The 21,806-nt window shown below is 41.3% G+C and overlaps 1 protein-coding gene across 2 annotated transcripts in view; it reads right to left on the reverse strand.

Moving 5' to 3' along the window:
- Nucleotides 1-21,806, reverse strand: part of GRHL2 (grainyhead-like 2 (Drosophila)) — a 171,783-nt gene that overhangs the window by 108,794 nt on the left and 41,183 nt on the right. For both annotated transcript variants that reach the window (XM_010863509.1, XM_010863508.1), the window contains exons 2-4: nucleotides 18,435-18,630; nucleotides 9,905-9,972; nucleotides 4,979-5,372 (exon numbers count right to left, since the gene is read on the reverse strand). In XM_010863509.1, coding sequence (XP_010861811.1) covers nucleotides 4,979-5,372; nucleotides 9,905-9,972; nucleotides 18,435-18,602 — 630 coding nt within the window. In that variant the 5' untranslated portion in view covers nucleotides 18,603-18,630. The remainder of the gene's footprint in view (nucleotides 1-4,978; nucleotides 5,373-9,904; nucleotides 9,973-18,434; nucleotides 18,631-21,806) is intronic.

Raw genomic sequence — 21,806 nt, forward strand, 5'->3', positions numbered from 1 at the left:
CAGATACAGAGAGAAGAAGTCATCTGTAATAGCAAATGAAACTTGCCAATTCAACAAGTAGTAGGGATTTTAATAGTTTGCCTAAAGGAAGTACTAGGTTTTAGACAAATCTTCCTTAGTGAAATTTACTTGGTGAAATCACTCTGAAATCACCTAATTTTATAACCTGCTGACAATGCCATGGCTGAAGATCATGATAGATGATTTCAATTAATTTACATCACATTGAAATACCTTATGCAATGTAAATACTGATTTCCAAGACTAGGAGAGCATCTAAACTAAATTCAATGGAAATAATTTTCACATTTCATTTCTGGTGAGTTGCTTTCTCATTTACTTCAAAATAAAACCCTGAATACAATAGCTTCCTTTCATAAGCCTCTTTATCTACAACACAACTGATAACACATCCCCCAAATAGGGTGACGGTTCCGTTGACATTGGACCACATCCATGGACTCTTCTGTGACTAATGGAATATTTCTGCACTGTGTGAGAAAAACATTAGTAGCAACCCTTTGGTGAAAAAGTATGCACCTCACATTCCTTTGTGGAGTGATTTGCTTTTCCCTACAGAAGCACCCCTGACTGCTTGAGGGCAAACCAAATATTCAACAATACCAAAACCCTACAAGATCCCTTGCTCAGTTTGAAAAAAAAAGAAAAGAAGAAGGAGCAGGGGGACTCCCTTGGTAGCCCACTGGTTAAGAATCCACCTGCCAATGCAGGGGACACAGGTTCAATCCCTGGTCTGGGAAGATCCCACAAACCTCAGAGCAACTAAGCCCATGCACCCCAACTTCTAAGCCTGCTGCAACCACTGAAGCCTGTGCGCCTAGAGCCCATGTTCCGCAACAAGAGAAGATACTGCAATGAGAAGCCCATATCACTACAACGAGGAAGTAACCCCTGCTCATCCCAGAAATAATAGGGAAAAAAAGGAGAGGGGAACAGGGAGAAGAAGCTTGTAGATGATTTTAAGCCACACAGGAAGCCAAAGAAGCAAACCTGAAGATAACACTGTCACTACAAGGACATTGAATGCTTGATGTAAAGCCCCCTGAACCCCAAAAATATGGAACCCTGATGAGCACAGCGAATTTATCCTGTCTCGCTCTGCTCTTTCCCCAAATTCATAGAAAGCAGCAGGCATTCAGGAATGACGAGTCAGGAAAGGAAGGGCTGCTAGTGTGACCTGTCTACTATGAGCCCCTACCAACGCTGAAGAGAGCTGGTTCCTTTTGTCCCTCTTATTATCATATGAAAGATGAGAAACAGCTAATGACATAGATAAAGAACACTCAGATGAAAAAACAAACACATCGGGGTAAGGCACTATGTTCAGCAATGGAACTCCTGAGAACCAGAAGGCCCCACGTTGTCTCTGAATATAGAGCTAATGGTCAAGGACGCTGGCCCTGGAGACCAACAGCTTGTGGCAAGTCCCATCTTTGCCACTTACTGTGGTATGTTCACAGCTGCCCTTATGCATCTCATTTGGAAAACAGAGATGACAATAATAGTACCTACCTCGTGGGAGTTTTGGGAGGATTACATGAGTCCATATTACATAGAATGATGCCCAGCACAGAGTAAGTGCTCATCAAATGCTTATTATTTTAAGATATTATTGTTTAAGGTTACCATTTCAGCCTCAGTGGCTGAAGTTTGTCCTGCTGGCAACTAAATGGGCAGCAGGCTGCAAGTATTCAGTATGCTGCCACCACACTCCTCTTTAAGAAAGGAAAAAAACCACAAGTTTTCTCCTTCTGCTGTTGTCTTTAATCGGCCAGGCAAAATGAGATGTCAGTGACCAGTGACTCAAATGCAGAGTCACTGCTCCGAAATGTGGAAGAAGCTGACACAAACTCAAAAAAAAAAAAAAAAACATGACATACGCCAAGTCAATTATATTAGCAACTGATGTTCTACAAAGATCTCAAGGCAATTAAATGAAGAGAATACTGCCTTTTTAACAAGTGGTTCTGGAACACTGGATGTCAACATAAAAAAAAATGGGACAACACTTCTCTAGTATCCAATATGAAAATTCTCTAGTATCCAATATGAAAATTATATCAGAGTGGATCATAAACCTACACTCAAAAGGTAAAAACGATTAAATGCTTAGGAAAAAAAAAACCAGAAAATATTTGTGACATTAGGTTAGGCCAAGATTTCTTAAACAATATATCAAAAGCGTAAACTCTAAGAGAAAAATATTGATCAATTGGACTTTATCAAGATTAGTGTTGCTGTTTGAATAGTTAAATAAAGCAGCCATCAAATTGTAAAACATAACTGGTCAAGGGTTACACAATTTAAGAAACTCTTACAACTTAATAAAAGAAAGACCAGCAGCCCAATCTAAAAATTGGGCGAATTATTTGAAACAGACATTTCATAAAAGGAGTTATAGAAGTAGTCAAATAAACACACAGAATAATATTCAACATCACTAGACATCAGAGAAATGCAGGTTTAAACCATAATGAGACAACATCACATATACACTAAAGTAAAGCTTAAAAGATCGGTGGTATCAAGCTTGGGCAAGGATGTGGAAAAGTTCGGGAATCCTCATGTAATGCTGGTGAGAATGAAAATATTACAGCTACCTTGAAACACTGTACAACAATGTTTCACATACATTTCCCACATGACCCATATAAAGTTACATATACATTTATCAGATGACCCACCAAGTCCAACCATAGTTATGTACCCAAGAGAGATGAAAACATACATCCACATTAAAACCTGAATGTCTACAGCAGCATTATTTATAATAGCCAAAAACTAGAAGCAACAAATATCCACCAGCTGATGAATAGTGATATATGCTTACCATGAAATATTACTCAGCAATTTAAGAAATTATTAATATAACCAGTAACACAGATGAAACTCAAAAATATTATACTAAATGAAAGAAGAGAACATACAAGATTGCATACTCCATCATTCCATTTGTATGAAATCTTAGATAAAGCAAAACTATAGTGACTGACGGCAGGTGAGTGTTTGCCATGAGCAAGGGGGGAGGGGAGAGCTTCAAGTTCAGACTTTTAGGGTGAGGAAGCTGTCTGTTGATTCTGATGTTGGTTACACAACTGGATACAATTAACAAAATTTTCAAACTGTGCCCTTAAAACCTGTGAATTTAAAACAAACAAGCAAGCAAAGATCCACTGCCTCTGCAAATTCTTTGGGCACATGAGAAGAATACACAGAATCCATCTGTAAGGTGCAAAATACACATACGTATACACACTTTATTACTGATAATACCAATTCTTCCTTGAGTTTTCATCTGACAAGGTCTTTAAAGAGTTATATAGTTTTAATCTATAAACAATAAATGCTGGAGAGGGTGTGGAGAAAATGGAACCCTCTTCCACTGTTGGTGGGAATATCAACTGATACTATTACAGAGGAGCATATGGAGAAGCATATGGAGATTCCTTAAAAAGCTAGGAATAAAACTAGTTTTATAAAAATAAAACCATAAGACCCAACAATCCCACTACTGGGCATATACACTGAGAAAACCATAATTGAGAAAGACACATGTACCCCAGTGTTCACTGAAGCACTATTTACAATAGCTAATCCCAGGGACAGGGGAGCCCGGTGGGCTGCCATCTATGGGGTCGCACAGAGTCAGACACGACTGACGAAACTTAGCAGCAGCAGCAGCAAGGCATGGAAGCAACCTGTGGATGGCCAACAACAGATGAATGGATAGAGAAGCTGCGGTACATATGTACAATGGAATATTACACAGCCATAAAAAGAACACATTTGAGTCAGTGGTAGATAAACCTAGAGCCTATTATACGGAGTGAAGTAAGTCAGAAAGAGAAAAAAAAATACTGTATATTAACACATATATATGGAATCTAGAAAGATGGTACTGATAAACCTATTTGCAGGGCAGGAATGGAGGTGCAAACATAGAGACCAGACTTGTGGACACTGTGGGGGAAGGAGAGGGTGGGTGAATGGAGAGTAGCATGGAAACATATACACCACCATATGTAAAGCAACCAATGGGAATCTGCTGTATGACTCAGGGAGCTCATCACATCAGCTCTGTGATGGCCGAGTGGGGTGGGAAGGAGGTTCAAGAGGGAAGGGACATATGTACCCCTATGGCAGATTCATGCCGCTGTATGGCAGGAACCAACACAATATCATAAAGCAATTATCCTTCAATTAAAATAAATAAGTTTTTAAAGAAGAGTTGCTTCGTTTTTAAAAAATGATGGGCAGGCAACACCTTTGGTTGCCATTTGGAAGGTTACAAACTAGAAGAAGTCAAGGTGAAAACTTTAAAAAGTAGGAAACTTCCACACAAACAGCTCTGTTCTTCACAAATATTTGATTTTAAGACTAAAACTAAAGCCCATAGAGGAATCTGTCATCTCAGAGTCAGGAAAATGAGAATATTCCTCCACACAACCTGTGTTTTAATAAAATCTGTTTATAAGGAAAGAAGCAAACATGTTTTTAAAAAAAAAATGAACTCACAGTTGAATTCACTCATCCCACATAAAAAGCAAATAAAGGGCTTTTCTGGGGGGCTCAGTGGTAAAGAATCCACCTGCCAATGCTGGAGACAGTTCTACCTCCGGTCCAGGAAGATCCCACGTGCCGTGGAACAGCTAAGTCCGGGGGCCACAACTATTAAGCCTATGCTGCAGAGCCCATTCGCTGAAACTGCTGAAGCCCGGGTCCCCAAAAGCCCGTGCTTTTCAACAAGAAAGGCCACCGCAATGAGAAGCCCATGCACAGCAACTAGAGAGTAGCCCCATTCACCGCAACTAGAGAGAGCCAGCATGCAGCAATGAAGATCCCGTGCAGCCAAAAAGAAATAAATACTTTTTTTTTTTTTAAAGCAAACAGAGGAAAAAAGTTAGGTATGGGTTCTGGGTTTCGGTTCGGGCTCCTGATGTAAGAGCCAGGGACTCACCTCTGTGTTTCCATCTTTGAAGCTCTCGCTGTAAGTGCTGTCCGGGGTGCTCCGCTGGTCGTCCTTGAGGTAGGTGCTATGGCCGGCCATGGACGGCACGCCATACTGAGTCTGTTCAAAGATAACCACGCGTTGCTCCTCCCCTTCTCCCCGGGGATAGTGCACAGGTGGGCTCATGAAAACCGGGGTGAAATCTTCAGCCTTCACCACTGTGATTCCTGACACGGGGATGATGGCTGGGCTCTCGGGGACATTCGTGCTGTACTGCTCCCGCTTGGAATGCTCCAGGTGGTCTTGATTCAGGGAAAGGTTCACTGGAACAGTCTTCAGGACCTGCACTCGGTTTTCTCCTCCGCTCAAATTACTCTGGGCTTCACTCGTGCCGAGACAGTTTCTGTGTATTGAAACCCGCCCCCCAGCAACAGGATAGAATTAGAAAAATCATCATTTTGCAACTCCTAATAACTGATGCAAGCAAGAATCAGCGGATGCTAATGCATTAGGGGAAAAAAAATTGATGGTGAGCTTTACAATGGAATGAAATGGATCTTTCCACCACTAGAAGTAGGACAAGCACCCCCATGTGCCTCCTGGTAGCATGCGATCAGCCCCACCTAGGAAATGCTCAACAAAAATCAAATGTTGACTCTAAATCAAACCAAGCTTTATATCTAACTTCCCGTTCTTAGGCTATACGGGAGCTGGAAGAATAATTTAAACAACACTGAAAAGAAACAATCATACAAACCAGAATATCACACATCTTACTGACCTGGTTTCCTCAATAAGTCAGAGGCATGAAAAAAGAAAGAAAGGTGGGAGACTTGTTCTAGGTTAAGAGATTTAAAAGGCATGACAGCCAAACAGGACGAGCAGATCTTGTTTGGATCCTGATCTAAAAAGCCAAAGAGGTATTTATGAGGCAATGGGATTTTTGAGACAATCAAATATGAACTGAAAGTTAGCTGATGTTAAGGAGTATTGTTCATTCACTTAGATGTGATAATGATTTTGAGATTATGTAATAAAAGGTCCTTGTTTATTTAGAGATCCATATCAAATGGATATGGATCTCTAAATATGTCATGTCACAGGTGAAATGACATAAAGTTAAGCCAGGAACTTATTTTAAATACTATTGCAATAAAAATTTTTTAAAAAAAGAAAGAAAGAAGGGAAAGAAAGAAATGGTGAAGAATAAATAGGTGTAAGAAAAAGTTATCAAGTACTGAATCTGGAGGATGGAATGGGTCTTTGGGGGTTCATTATACCACTGTTTTTTTAATGAATATGTTTGAAAGCTTTCAAAAGAAAAAAATTTAAATAGCCTTTTTTAAAAACACAGGGATTTGGTAGAAACCAATACAATACTGGTTTTGTGGTACTGGTAAATACTGGTAAAGCAATTATCTTTCAATTAAAAATAATTTTTAAAAAATTCACAGTAATTTAAAAATTAGGGGCAGAACAATAGGTTGAAGGAGAAGATTGGGAAGAAAAGTTTTCACTGTTCTGCAGGCTAAACCCTTTGCAGATAAAAATAAGATAATGAGAACTTGTCATTAAAATATTTTCACTTAATTGAGAAAAACCATGAGCTCATTGATATCCTGAGCATTGAATTACTATCAGGACTTAAGGAAGTGGTGTAACTGGGCTTATGTAAGACAAGAGCTCTCAGATCTCACACCTCCTGACTGGTACAAAGAGAAAAAAAAGGATTTAGAAAATTAATTCTTACCAGGATAGGATGAACTATTTGCATCTATACTGCAGGATTTTGAGTGAGAGCAGAAGCAAAGAGCAACTTCTTACTAAATGAGCACTGTTGACAGCAAAGTGATTTTACTATCCAAGTCCTAGTAGTCAGTAAGGTTTGAGGCCATCTCTTACTTATTTATAGATTATCCTGAATGACAGAAAGAAAATGCATGTTTTGTATGCAACCCTGTCCCTGGTGTCTGCTTTTTTTAAACCAGCATGTGCTTTCTGGGGTTTATAGGCATTTTTCATCAGGAGAAATGTTTGAACAAAATTGGTTCTTCTAAGAATTGAGCTCTCCTGGCTCCTCTCTGTAAAGGAAGTCAACTGGCCTCTGAACTTGCCTAACTCTCAAACAGGGCTTGGTATTTTTAGCTTTGATTTTTCAGATAAAACTTCAAAGGGAAGCTTGGGGAGAAAATGGCTCCTCATGAGCAAAGCCAACAGAAAAATACCTGAACCTCTCTGAGTCAGCCACAGACCTAAAGAAACCACTCTAGAAAGGAATCCTTTAAAGAATAAAATCACGAGTCTATAAACATACTGGCTTTCAGTAATAACCTGCTTTCGTGGCCAAATCAATACAATGAATCTGTGTCTAAGACACAGTGAAAATTAGATATTACGTTTAATCTGAATCCAGTGAGTGGATGATGCCAAAACCCAGACCACCCATTTATATCAGTATTTTCTAAACCTTTTTTTTAGAACATCACATGGCATGTTAATACATGTTCCTCAAGAAAGGAGTCCACGATAGAATCAATATTTTTTAAAAAGATGCTATTGCCACAACAAGAAGACCACCCTGGTGGGTCACAGCCGTGAACACAGTAAAGGCCCCCAGCGGTTCCTCCAAAAGTTTAATTGTAACCCAGAATCTCCCAAACTCATTTTATGCAGTACCCTTTGGATAATATCCTGCAAGTTGAGTGTAGAAGGGTTGGTCTATGTTCAGTAGCTACCAAAGCAATTATCTACTTTCTTCACACTTTTGGGCTTTGCACAAGCATGGTCTTACTGGCTTGGCCAAAATATTCTAAATTCATCAACTCCTCTACCATCAGAGTCCACTTCAGTCCAAATTTCTTAAGTCTGTATTTCATGTAAAACACTTGGATTCTAAGCAAGAAACACAAGTCAAAATATTTTGGGCATTCTTATAAACAAATAAATAAGCAAGCGAATAGAGTCATGCAAATATAGTTGAATCTTCATTACCACGAGACAAGGAAATAATAGACTCAGCACTGTCCTATAATGTGTTAACAGTGCCTCTACAGATAGCACTGACATTAAAAGCTGATGCCAGAGAACTTTGAAAGTCATCCCCAAAAATGGGTGATCTGAGCAAAGTTAAGAGCAATTGTGAGATACTAACTCACTTGCAATAGAATTTAAAATTGAACCAAACATTATAACATGAGGAAAAAATGCAATGCTAGGAATGGTGATGAAAATATACTCTTAAAAAAAAAAAAAACTGGACTCATCTCCTTGAGATTACTTTTCAAAGTGGTGACTTCTGTATACAAACATTTGTAATGATATTATGCCAGCCCATGGCACCCTAATTCATGAGTACACTGCAGACCAAATGATATCCTTCCAAATTACATTTAACCAGAAGTCTACAAAGTCATAATTAGTCTATACAAGGTAATTTGTCTATACCTCACTGCCAGTTTTTTTTCAAGGCACTCCATAGATATCATAAAAACGGCCTTTAAAATACAATGGGCAGCTGTCAGTCTTTAAGGTTGCTCTAAAAGATACTTCACCAAAACAGGGCCTCTTGTGTCTATTACGATACATACAGAGCACGTTTTAGGTTCATTTCTCTCCCCATCTCCACCTCCTGCATGCGTCCCTAATCTTTCTGTGATTACTGGTGTAGGACTTAAACCTCTTTAGCTTATTAAATACTGACTGGATGGAGGAAAAGTTATTGGACCTGAAGAGTATCAGCCTCTTTCTCCCTGTCATCACTGCTACTAACCAGTGCTGGGTCCCCAAAGCAGCATAAAGTTCCAGAAGATCCCCTTGGAACAGCAAATCATATGCAGACAGCCTTGACCTTCTGCTGGGGGTGTGCCCTGGAGGTGACACATGGACAATACCACTGGCTGGCAGGGTGGTCCCCACTGCTAGTCACATGACAAGATCGCAGGGTCACAGCAGTTCCTATCAAGGGCAGGCCAGTTTCTGACATCTGTTTTAGTAGGAGACTTCATTTCTCTTGGCTTCTTGTTTCCAAGTGGAAAACCCCCAAACAGAAAAGCACCAGGGCTTCTCCATTCCTCTGCAGGGGAAGAGATATATTTGATTGGTTGTGTTCGGGAGCTACTTTGGGAGAAGTAGCTGAGCAAGGTGGTTCAGACCTTTATGGGTCCTCCTTTATGTCTGGATCGTCTTGGCCAAAGAAAGGGGACAGACACTCCAGTCACCTTGGCCAGGCCATACGTCCCTTCAGGGAGGCCTGAAGTCCTGCCTGGGACTGGATAATAGGTCATATCCAAGTCAGTACTGATATGTTACAAATTGCCCGTTCAAAATCACATTCTCTAATTATCTTCATCAGAAATAAAATTGATTTATTTTCCTTTTTAATTTCAATCTGTGTCTTGTTTTTCAACTGGTTCTTAATTCAGGATTGAAGGAAAAGAGTGTTACCTATGGTCTCCTAATATCTTTCCTGCCCCTGCACCCTGACAGTGTCCTCTGCCACCCATGGCTCCCTACCAGCTCCTCCCTGGACTGAGATCAGCCTGGCCTCCTTCCTCTCCCCCTTACCAAAGGTCATCTTCAAATGTCTCACTCCCTCAAGAGCCTCATCGCAGTTACACAGCCACTGAATTAACAGAAAAGTTCACACTAGCAGTGGGCTATCTTGCCAGTATATCATCTCTGTCTCTTGGGATTTGCAGCCTCCTTGGAAGACACTAATGAACCTCTGCAAATTGCAAAACCAAAAACTACGATTTGCTCTTCCAACTGAGAAATCCGGTTTTGGTCCAGGCTCCAAAAGACAGGGAGCAGACATTAAGCTTCTTAACTCCCATACCCTCTCAAGAACAAAAGTTATAGTTTAATACTATTGTTGTCAAAAACATAAAAAAGGAGTTATCTGGGGAGTCAGGCATACTCCTATGTATATCATCATACCTCTTATCCTGGTCCTCTTGGCTGTCGCTTGCTTTGCTTACAGACAGTAGCCTCTTGTCTCGAGGAACCTGAAATCATGACCAACCGTCAGTCAGACTTACATAGATGCAACTGTGACCTTGTGCAGAGAGCTTGACACCAGCATAAGCAAAGAAAATGAAACGGAACATTCTCTGGAGAAAGGTGGCAAATTCGCAATGGCCAGGAGATGGTTAAAGGTGAGAGGCCTGAGTAGCAATGAAGCGGACCAGACACAAAACGGTGATGACTGATGCAAAGTCACAGCAATCCTGATTCTGCTGTGCTCCGCTGACACAGGCAGTTATCGCTGGACCTGCGCACCTCTTGAGTCCTCCCCTCCTTGGTTGGGCGCAGATGAGGGGAAAGGGTATCTCTACTCTGGAGCAGAGAAAAAGCATCTTGGAGCTACAAGTATCCCATTAAGGAACAGGACTGACCCCCCACTGTGATGAGGGACTCTAGACTGACATGTAGAGGGGAAAACTGGGTAGTGGGCTGCACCGTTCAGTGGTGAGGCAACACCTAATACCTGGGCCACCTTTATCCAACCTCCCTACATAGCTCACGGCTTGCCTTCCTTTCACCTTTCTTCTTCTGCTAAGTCGATTCAGTCATGTCGAACTCTGTGCGACCCCATAGACGGCAGCCCACCAGGCTCCCCCGTCCCTGGGATTCTCCAGGCAAGAACACTGGAGTAGGTTGCCATTTCCTTCTCCAGTGCATGAAAGTGAAAAGTGAAAGTGAAGTCATTCAGTCATGTCCGACTCTTAGCAACCCCATGAACTGCAGCCCACCAGGCTCCTCCGTCCATGGGATTTTCCAGGCAGGAGTACTGGAGTGGGGTGCCATTGCCTTCCACCCTTCTTCTTCTAAGGCACTTTTATTATGGACTTCACAACTACAGTGCCAACGCATTACCTGAAAGATTATTGAAAAAGCGCTACTTGAGAGAAGGGACACCCCGACCAGCTGTGTTTCTGAGCATCATCTAATCACTCAACGGCACTATGGATCGCTTTTCTATCTCTACCACAGTTCTCAAATACATGAACAGTGGGTTTAGATTTGTTTGGCTGGTTGGATGTTTTTGATTTTTTTGTTTTTCAATTTTGTTTTTCCCCTAAATCTCCAGATCTTCCTTCTAGCCACACACCTTTGCACTGAAAATGCACCCTGCACTATTTTGACATAAAAGAGTGTTTATGAGAAGTTTCTCTTTTCTGGACTTCTCTTGCAATCCTCATGGATGGTTTCCACTCACCCAAATGTGTCTGCAAGCCCAGCCAGCTGGGCGAGGGCGGCGACACAGCAGGGTGACTAAGAGTCCAGACCTTGACCTGATCGTTTCGGTTCAAATCTCAGCTCTACCACAAACTAACTCTGCCTCAGTTTCCTCAGCTGTAAAAAAAGGAATAGTGGTAGTTCTACACCTCACCGGGTGTTTAGTAAAATTAGAAGAGTTGATTTTTTAAGGGCACTTAGCGTGGAAATTTATAAGCATTTGTTAAATAAAAATAAAGTAAATCAATTTTAAGTCCTTCATGCACATGTCGATGTTGAGGGTCTACAGAGTAGCAGCATTACTACATGCTAAACAAGAAACGAAATGAATAAAACAAAACTCCTATCATCTACTGAAGATGACGGATAATCACAAAATTTTAATACTAAGCAAACCCATGTTCACAGCAGCATAATTCACAATAGCCAAAAGGTGTAAATGACTCAAATGTCCATCTACAGATGAATGAGTAAACAAAATGTGTTTTATATACATACATATATATATATATATACACACACACACACACACAATGAAATGTTATTCAGTCTTAAAGATGAAATTCTGATACATGCTATAATATGAATGAGTCTTAAAGACACCACACTAAATCCCATGTGACTCAGATCCATCCACTTCCCTGTGGAGGCCTGCCTCCTGGCTCAGCCCCCCACCTCTTTTGCCTGGGTTACTGCATCAGCTAACTGGTCTCTCCTCTCCTTCACTTAGTCCCTGCAAATCCATCTGGCTCCATTGAGAAGGACCAGAGTGCTCTTTGAGGCTGACCCCACCGTGCCTTCAGATTTCCTCCCTCCCATCTGGGCCCCCCTGAACCATGTTTACTTCTGGCTTCCCAAAGACTGTCCTTCTTAGAGAAACCGAGACCTCTGAACTCAGGCCCCTTCCGAGTCTAGACTCACCACCACACACCCCTCCCTGGATATCCTACAAGCACTTCAAACTCAACCTACAATTATCCTTTTCCCCAAAGCCCTTCTTCTGTACTCCGCCTTGGTTACTCTGAGAATCAACTAAGCTATTGTGATCCTAGTTATAGGGCTCTCTCATCAAATCTCTCTCACACACACACACACACATACACGTACACACACACACAAACAGAATCAGTTGCCAACTTTTATTCAAACAAATACTCAATGATCTCCTGAACATACAGCTTTGTTTCTGTGTTGCATGACTGACTAAATATAGCAGCTGATTTAAGAAGAAGCTCACAAATGCTGACCCAGGGAACAGCTACCATTAGGTCTTACTTTAGGGCTTCATTCTTTTTTATCTGGACAATCGCAACAACCTGTTCACTGGATTCTCTGCTCATAATCCATCTCCCTGCTGCTGCTGTTGCTATAACATGTGTAAGTCATTTCTCCAATCTACCAGCCCAATGTTCAAAATCCTTCAGTAATACAGAAAATGATGTCAAAGAATATAATAGAAAAATTACAGGAAATTTCATTTTCTTTAAGCTTCTATCCATTTTCTATAATGTATATAAACTGAAAACAAAAGGCTCCATTTTTAAATTAAAAATAAAAAGATTTATTTCAAAAATTTCTAAAGCTTCTGAATATTTATTAAATCATTTATTCACTCATTCATCTAGCAAAAAACAAGGCCATGTACCTAGCCCTGCACTCCCTCTTGGGGGAATAAAGCCCAGCCCACCAGTCTGGTCACTTCCAGAAGGAGTCGCTGCCTTCCTAACCAACCTTGACTGCCCTCCCCCCTCACTCACCTCCACAGTTCAGCAAGGCTGATTCCTTGGATTTCACTGAATGCATCCTGGAGTTTGACCTCCCACGTTTTCTCATCTCCTGTTTGCTTTGCCTAAAATGCTCCCTCTCTGTATGCCTACCTGAAAAACTCTCCTCTGCTTCCCCGTAGAATAGGCACTGCCTCCCATCTCTTATGTCTCCTGCATTGGCAGGTGGGGTCTTCACCGCCAGCACCACCAGTTTCAGTCCATGGGGTCGTAAAGAGTCAGACATGACTGAGCGACTGAGCACAACTCTGGAAAACCTGAGCTCTCTGGAAGCCTGGCACGCCCTCCTCACTGCACCTGGAGCACATCACTTTCATAGTATTTACTGCCATGCACTGTTGTTATAGGTTTACGGGACTGTTACAGACGTCCTGGACTGTGACCTCACTAAGGTCTTAAATGGGGTCCCATCTGCCTTTGGATACTCAACCCACCCCCCTAATATCTAACACCATTGCTGGAAGGTCGTGGTGAATTAGCACTTGTTGGATGGATGGATGAATAAATGGATGACCAAATGGTTAGACAAACAAACAAACATCTTGGTGTCCAGCAGCACCAGGTCAACAGAATAGAGAGGAACCAACGGGCCAGGGAAGAATACTTTCACCAGAGCTAGAATCAGATGATTACAAATCACCAGCTTCTTCAGGGGGAAAGTAAAGTAAGCTAAAGTAAATCAAACCACATAAAAATAACAAATGAAATCTGTCATATTTTTCTGTCATGCCTGAAATTAATCAAAAGGTCACAATTGACTTCAGAGCTGTTGTTGGCTCTGTTGTTGGTAAGTAGCTTGAACCGAATAGAGAGCTAGGCTAGTATCTGAGTCTTTAAATTATGACAAATTCTAGCATTTTGGTTATTTTTATAATAGATTACATCTAAGCTTCAAATGCATATTTTAAAGTTTTGAGCTTATTTTCAAATAGATTCCATTAAAGCATTTTTTAAACAGGGTAGAGTGTTATAGACTGAATTGTATGCCTCCAATGTTTGTATGTTAAAACCCTAATCTCCAATGTGACTATACTTGGAGACAGGGCCTTTAAGGAAGTGGTTAAGATTAAATGGGGCTTCCCAGGTGGCACTAGTGGTAAAGAATCCACCTGCCAATGCAGGAGACACAAGAGACGTGGGTTTGATCCCTGTGTCAGGAAGATCCCCTGGGGTAGGAAAAGAAAAACCACTCCAGTATTCTTGCCTGGGAAATCCCATGGACAGAGCAAGTAGTGATGCTGCTGCTGCTAAGTCGCTTCAGTCGTGTCTGACTCTGTGCGACCCCATAGACGGCAGTCCACCAGGCTCCCCCGTCCCTGGGATTCTCCAGGCAAGAACATGGAGTGGGTTGCCATTTCCTTCTCCAATGCATGAAAGTGGAAAGTGAAAGTGAAGTTGCTCAGTCGTGTCCGACTCTTAGCGACCCCATGGACTGCAGCCCACCAGGCTCCTCTGTCCATGGGATTTTCCAGGCAGGAGTACTGGAGTGGGGTGCCATTGCCTTCTCCGAAGTAGTGATGACTACTTATTTATTTGAGGTCTGGTTGATGTACAATGTTATATAAGTTTCAGGTGTACAACACAGTAATCTCCAGTTTCTAAAGATCATACTACATTTAGTTATTATAAAATATTGGTGCTACTCCCTGTGTTGTACAATTTATCTTTGTAGCCTATTTATTTTATGCATAGTAGTTTGTAACCTTTAATCCCCACCCCAAACTTGCCCCTCCTCTCTCTCTTCCATCTCCCCACTGGTAACTACCAATTTGTTCTCTATATCTGAGTATGTTTCTTTTTTGTTATATTCACTGGTGTGTTTTTATTTTTTAGATTTCACATATAAGTGACATTATATAGCATTTGTCTTTCTCTGACATTTCACTAAACATAATATCCTCTTAGTCCATCCGCGTTGTTACAAATGGCAAGTTTCATTTTTTATGACTGACTAGTATTCCACTGTGTGTGTGTGTGTGCGCACACACACCACATCTTTATCCATCCATCGATGGACACTTAGGTTGCTTCTGTATCTTAGCAATTGTCAATAATGTTGCTATGAACAGTGAGGTACACATATCTTTGTGAATTAGTGTTTTGGGTTTTTTCTAATATATATCTGAGAGTGGAATTGTGGGGTCATATGGTAGTTCTATTTTTAGTTTTTTGAGAAACCTCCGTTTTCCAGTTGTTGAACCAATTTACATTCCCACCAACAGCGTAGGAGGGTTCCATTTTCTCCATATCCTCAAAGTGAGTTTTATGTAAACTCCCTACTCTGTATCTTAAAATATTTATGAAAGCAGAATTTCAACTTTCTTTTTAATATTAATAATGTACAAAAGGAGAGGTAATCTAGGTACCATATTTACTAATACTTTATCCTTTGAACCTATGGGAAATTAAATTCTTTCCTAAATTACTAATGAGTTTTGTTTCAAGGTATATTTCTCTTTTTCATTAATATGAAAGAACTGTCATCTAATAAAGATATCTGAAATTATGACAGTAATGGAATAAAATCTGTTTTTAAAAAATAAGAACAATATGTTTCTTCAAAATTATCTTAATATATTTCTTCATAGTCTTATAAAACTATTACTAACATATTTGCTTAATGAAGTTATATAGGTTACCAAAAAGTTTTAATGACCCAAGTTATTAAATCATAGTCACTTTAATGATATGTTACCAGATTTTAATGAGTGTCAAGCTTAACTATTTTTTATAATAAATAAAAATTGCTTTGCAATTTCTAGGGATGAGATCATTTCCAAACATTAAGTATTAACACAAAAGTCTAATAAATCGAAACCCTCAAGAAGTAGCCTAGAACATGAAACAGTCTAACATGATAAGTTCTGTACCATCCTTAATACATTCTGAAAATGTTCACCCCAAAACGTTTAGAAATTATCCTTGTGTTTCTCAAATTAGCTTTTCAGTCAAAAAGGATTTAAATATATAAAACAGCCACAAACAAAAGAAGAAAAGAAAGCCTGCCGAGAAACCATCTTTGTTTTTCAGGCTCAGTTTTTTTCGGGTGCTCCCTGTTCCGTGTAGGAAACTGCCCTGCTTGCATGAAATGGAGACTAGACCCTACCTTCTCTCATGTGGACCCCAGTTCCCAAATTTAAAGCCCCTTTTTGCTAGGTCATGAGTCATGTTGGGAATTGTATACCTTCACAAGACAGCTGTGAAATCTGCCAATTCCAGCTCTCTTAGTAAGGGGGAAAAGTCAGCCTAGACTGCAAGGGTGCAAGTGGAATGCCTTTCATTTATTTCTCCATCACTTTCTAACCATAAAAGATGCATTTATTTGAGTCAATAATATCCTCATTTAAAATAGCCTGGATGGGCCAACCTATCAGTTACTCAAACCTTGTATCGGGTTGGCCAAAATGTTTGCTCATAACAGCTTACAGAAAAACTTGAACCAACTTTTTGACCAACTCAATATCTCATCTTTAATAAGCACAGCTTGGGGCTTCCCTGTCTCAGATGGTGAAGAATCTGCCTGCAGTGCAGGAGACCCACCCAGGTTCGATCCCTGGGTCAGGAAGATTCCCTGGAGAAAGGAGTGGCAACCCATTCTAGTATTCTTGCCTGGAAAGTTCCATGGACAGCGGAGCCGGGCAGTACAGTCCATAAGGTCGCATAGAGTCGGACACAACTTAGAGACTAACAAGCACAACTTGGCTTGACTGTATTTTCTCTCCCCACAGAGGGAGCCCTCCTTAGAGTTTTAATAGAGAAAATTAGAGGAAGCTGGAAAAGGAATGAATAATTTTAGGGAACGTTGGTCAAAGAGTAGGCTTGGGGGTGGTCGGTCAGTGCCAGGGTTGGTACTGGTGTTGGTGTTGGTGGGAGATCCTTGGAAAGCATGAAAACTCTGGTTTAGGAGAGACACAGGAGGCAGCACAACTTGCAATGGTGGAGACTGCTGGAAGGAAACAGGAACTGGGATGCAGGAAGGAAGTAGGAAACCGAGACTGACGCTTAACTAAAATAGAAATTCCTCCCGTGTGATTTTCTCCTGATGGAGGGAGAGGGCAAGAGGAGGATTTAGTGCTTATTCTAAAGAGTTGCACCCAACCGGCAAAATAAACACAGCCATTTTCACCTTTGTGCCAATCCCAGCAGAAGCCCAGGTGTTTACAATCAAATCAGGCAATAAATATCCTCAATCAGTAAATACTTGTTGACTTTTTACATTTCAATGGTTCTAAGGAAGCAGGTCATACCAGATATAGTCCTTTATAGTAGAGACAGACCAATGTTTGTTCAATTTCCTGAAATACTCCTGTTTTGAAGGTACCTGTGACAAGTATTTTTATAATGCAAGTGAATTACATTCATTTTGTTTTAAGGGTTTTTCAAAATAAATACTGAGTGCCCAGTGAAACAAAGGGAGACAGATTTTGGAATTGCTGCAAAAGTCTACCATAAAAGCATTCATTGGTGTATTTCTTACAAAAGTGAAAAATCTAGAAATCCTGATGTTTCTTATGAAATGGAATATCTAAAAGCAAACTAGGGAGTTCCCTGGCACTCCCGTGGTTAGGACTTGGCACTTTTACTGCTGCTTTCACTGCCATGGGACTGGGTTCAGTCCCTGGTCGGGGAACTAAGACCCTGCACGTCACAGGGTTCAGCCAGAAAATAAACAAAAACATAAAGGTTCTCATTCTTTCATGTATTTATTTCATTTTATTAATTTATTTATTTTTGGCTGCACCATGCATCATGAGGGATCTTAGTTCCCCAACCAGGGATGGAACCCATGCCCCCTTCAATGGAAGCACAGAGTCTTAACCACTGATGGCCAGGGAAGTCCCACAGTACTTAATTTTAAAATAATAATAAAATAAGAAATAAAAGCAGCTTCAATGCCCCAAAACAGCAATGACTAAATTATGGTACGGCCACACAATGCAATATTCTTTATTCACCAAAAATCATAGAGTAAAAATGGCAGCAAAGAAGTACTGCAATATGATATGAAGTAGGAATTAAATGTGAAAGTGAAGGTCACTCAGTTGTGTCGGACTCTGCAACCCATGGACTATACAGTCCATGGAATTCTCCAGGCCAGAACACTGGAGTGGGTAGCCTTTCGCTTCTCCAGGGGATCTTCCCAACCCAGGGACTGAACCCAGGTCTCCTGCCTTGCAGGCATTAAATGTAGATACTATGTATGCTTGTAAACAGAGGGCACGGAAGTCAGTATCCGAAAGGAAAACTCCCTCTGGGCAGGGGTGAAGTTGGGCTTCATAGACGGGAAAGCAGAGAAGCAACGAGACAAGGAAGAGGCTGAGTTCCACGGTGAGTGTGGAAATACCCTTGGTTCTCTGGCCTGGGACGAAGTTTGCCCTCTCTGCCCACAGAGAGGGGCGGACCTAGGGGCCGAGGGCAGAGGGAGGCGGGGCTCCGCGGTCTACCTTGTAGTAGTCGTAGAGCAGGCCAAGCGCGGCCGCGCTGTCCTCGTCACCGTTGATGCTCATCATTGCCTTGGTGGCCGCCGTCAGGGGGTTCTCCAAATACGACTTCCAGGCTTCATCCTCACTGGTGTAGGCTCTTCGGGTATTAAATGGAGGCTCACTGGGCATGGGCACTAAGGCCACCAGTCGTTTATTACTGTGAAAGCAAGAGAAATTAGATTCCTGATCAAAGAAGTGTTCTTTTTTCCCACTAAATATACACGTGGAATAAAAATATGCACGTTATTTGGTTCACTTGTACTTCCCCAGAATGGAAGAGAAGGAAGATTAAGACCAAAGTGATGGTCACGTCACATTGATAAAGCCACTGATTTATTTCTTTACTGTCCAGGAGAGGTAATAATGGCCTTTAAAAGGTAGTGTAGAAGTAGTGTAAGTTGACTCCCTTCACACTCGGCTTTTCATAACCAATCAGTTCAGGAGCCAAATCATTTTATTTGATTATCCTTCATTAATATATATTAGAATGAAATCTTGGAAGGGAACAGGTTTCATTTAATTCTGTAAGTTCTAGTGTATAAATATGTGCAACACATTAAAAGTCATTGGCGTGTTAATGGCAGTTAAAAAACAGTTTTATCTAGTGTAATTTACACTATGAAGTGAAGTAAAGTTGCTCAGTCGTGTCCGACTCTTTGCGACCCCATGGACTGTGGTCTACCAGGCTCCTCTGTCCATGGGATTTTCCAGGCAATAGTCCTGGAGTGGATTGCCATTTCCCTATAGACCAATCCATGTCCTTTAATTTAAAAGGCAATAGAAGCTACAGAAACAAGGCGCAAGGCGTACTGCAGATATGATGCATCATATGGATGCGAAGCAACAGGAAAGAGATGAACTCTGTACATGAGTCCTGTGTTCCATGGGATCCTACTATATTTAAAGGATATCGAAGCTACAGATCATAAAAGATCATCATGGAGAGTGAGGAGGGCACCTGGAGAATCTTCAGCAGACAAGAGGGGTTGGAGCTGTCGGTCCTAACCAAGCCAAACTCAGGTAAAGCAGGAAATGACCATCAAAGCAATTTTTTAAGGAGGATTCAATAATAACTCAAGTACCTGGTGGTTCAGATGGTAAAGAATCCACCTGCAATGCAGGTGACTCACCCGGGTTTGATCCCTAGGTCGAGAAGATCCCCTGGAGAAGGGAATGGCTACCCACTCTAGTATTCTTGCCTGGATAATTCCATGGATAGAGGAGCCTGGTGGGCTATACTCCACAGGGTTGCAAAGAGTTGGACACGACTGAGTGACTTTCACTTTCACCTCTAAACCACCACAGTCCTCAGCAGCACACCCCAGGCTTGTTCATTGAAATGAAATCAGAAAGTAACAATGAGACATTGTATTTCAGTAACACCTGGGTCTACTCAGGGTAACCTGACACAGAGAAGTGGCAGGGCTGCAAAGGCAGCATGTACGCCGATCAGTGGAAATTCATCCAGCAAGAACCGATGGTCATTCAGTAAAGACAAACCTTTTTGCTGGTATTCCTGCAGGGCCCTCAACGGTAGATGGTCTTCCAGCTCAGTTTGTGGTGGAACACAGGTGTGAACTCACAACAAAGGCTGTGTTGAAGGCCCTTTGTGTGGAGGCATGGTGTCATGCATCGACGGAGGGTCAGAAAATGACACTGACATTGGTGACATATATTGGGGGGTGCGGGTGGGAAATCCACATTGAGCAGAGTGGAATTTTAGATGGTCTCCAAATTTTAGATGGTTTGAACTCTTTGTGCCAGTGGTTTGGTGGAACTGATTGGGAGGAAAGAGAAAATAATGACCCACTGTACATGAATTGAATTAAAAGGGTAAAAACCAAGTTTCTGGAAGTAAACAGGAAAATCCTGGTGGAAGGCCTTTCTAACCATTCGGCTGTGTGGTGACACGGAGCAGCACAGGCTCTGGAAGTGAGTCTCTGTTCACTGTTTACCGAGGAGGAACACTGCCTGAGGTTCGGTTTCTTCGTGCCTTACATAAAGACAGCACTATTTTCAGTTTCTTGAGGAACCTCCATACTGTTTTTTCCTTAGTGAAGTGAGTGAGTGAAAGTTGCTCAGTTGTGTCCAACTCTTTGTGACCCCCTGGACTGTATAATCCATGGAATTCTCCAGACCAGAATACTGGAGTGGGTAGCCCATCCCTTCTCCAGGGGATTTCCCAACCCAGGAATCAAACCAGGATCTCCTGCATGGCTGGCGGATTCTTTACCAACCCTTTTCCCTTAGCGGCTGCACCAATTTACATTCTCACCAAGGCTGTAGGAGGCTTCCCTTCTCTCCACACCCTCTCCAGCATCTATTGCTTCTGGATTTTTTGATGACAGCCATTCTGACTGATGTGAACAAATAACCAACAAGGACCTACTGTATAGCACAGGGAACTCTGCTTAATATCATGGAACAACCTAACTGGGGAAAGAATTTGAAAAAGGATACATGTATATGTATAAGTGAATCACTTTGTGGTCCAACTGACACTAACACAACATTATTAATCAACTCTACTCCGATATAAAACAGAAAGTTAAAACACCAAGCACAGCAATGCCTACCCTACTAACCTCACAGTATGACTGTGAGAACTCAATAAGATAATGGATAAATCAACTGTAAACTGAACAAGTATTACTCTCACAGCACAGTTCTATATTCCTATAAAGTTTGAGGGCATAGCAACTTTTGGTTACAACGTAGAAGTGCTAAAGGTAATCATTAATTAAGGGAGTCTGAAGTTGTTTACTTAGCTATTTTCCACAAGAGCCCAACAGACACCAAATATCATGCTATATGTGGAGGGGGTGATGGCAAAGGACATGGGCACTGCCCTGTAGCCCACGAAGCCTACAGGAAGGGAAAGCAAGCACCAGTGTTACATGAGTGATGAGCGTGAGAAATGAACAGTGTCATGAGTGAGGATTCATGACAGAGGGGACTAACTTAGCCAGAGGATCCAGGAGGAAGCAAAGCTTCCACAAAGACCTGAAGGAAAAGCAGGAGAGTGCTGGGCACTGGTGAAATGGGCAGATGTGGGAAAAAAAATTTTTAAGTGAAGAGTGTATTGGTAATGCAAAATAATGGGATCTCCAACAAAAGGAGCACATTTGTATTCATTTTGGAGAGTCCAAGAAATTTACATATTTTATATACACTGGCGTATTCGTCATAAAAAAAGAAGGAAATAATGCCATTTGCAGCAACACAGATGGACCTAGAGATGATCATACTAAGTGAAGTAAGTCAGAGAAAGACAAATGCCATATGAGTATCCCTTATGTGTGGAATCTAAAATATGACACAAATGAAGTTATC

This window comes from Bison bison, unplaced genomic scaffold, assembly GCF_000754665.1.
Source record: "Bison bison bison isolate TAMUID 2011002044 unplaced genomic scaffold, Bison_UMD1.0 scf7180017864491, whole genome shotgun sequence".
NCBI lineage: Eukaryota > Metazoa > Chordata > Mammalia > Artiodactyla > Bovidae > Bison > Bison bison.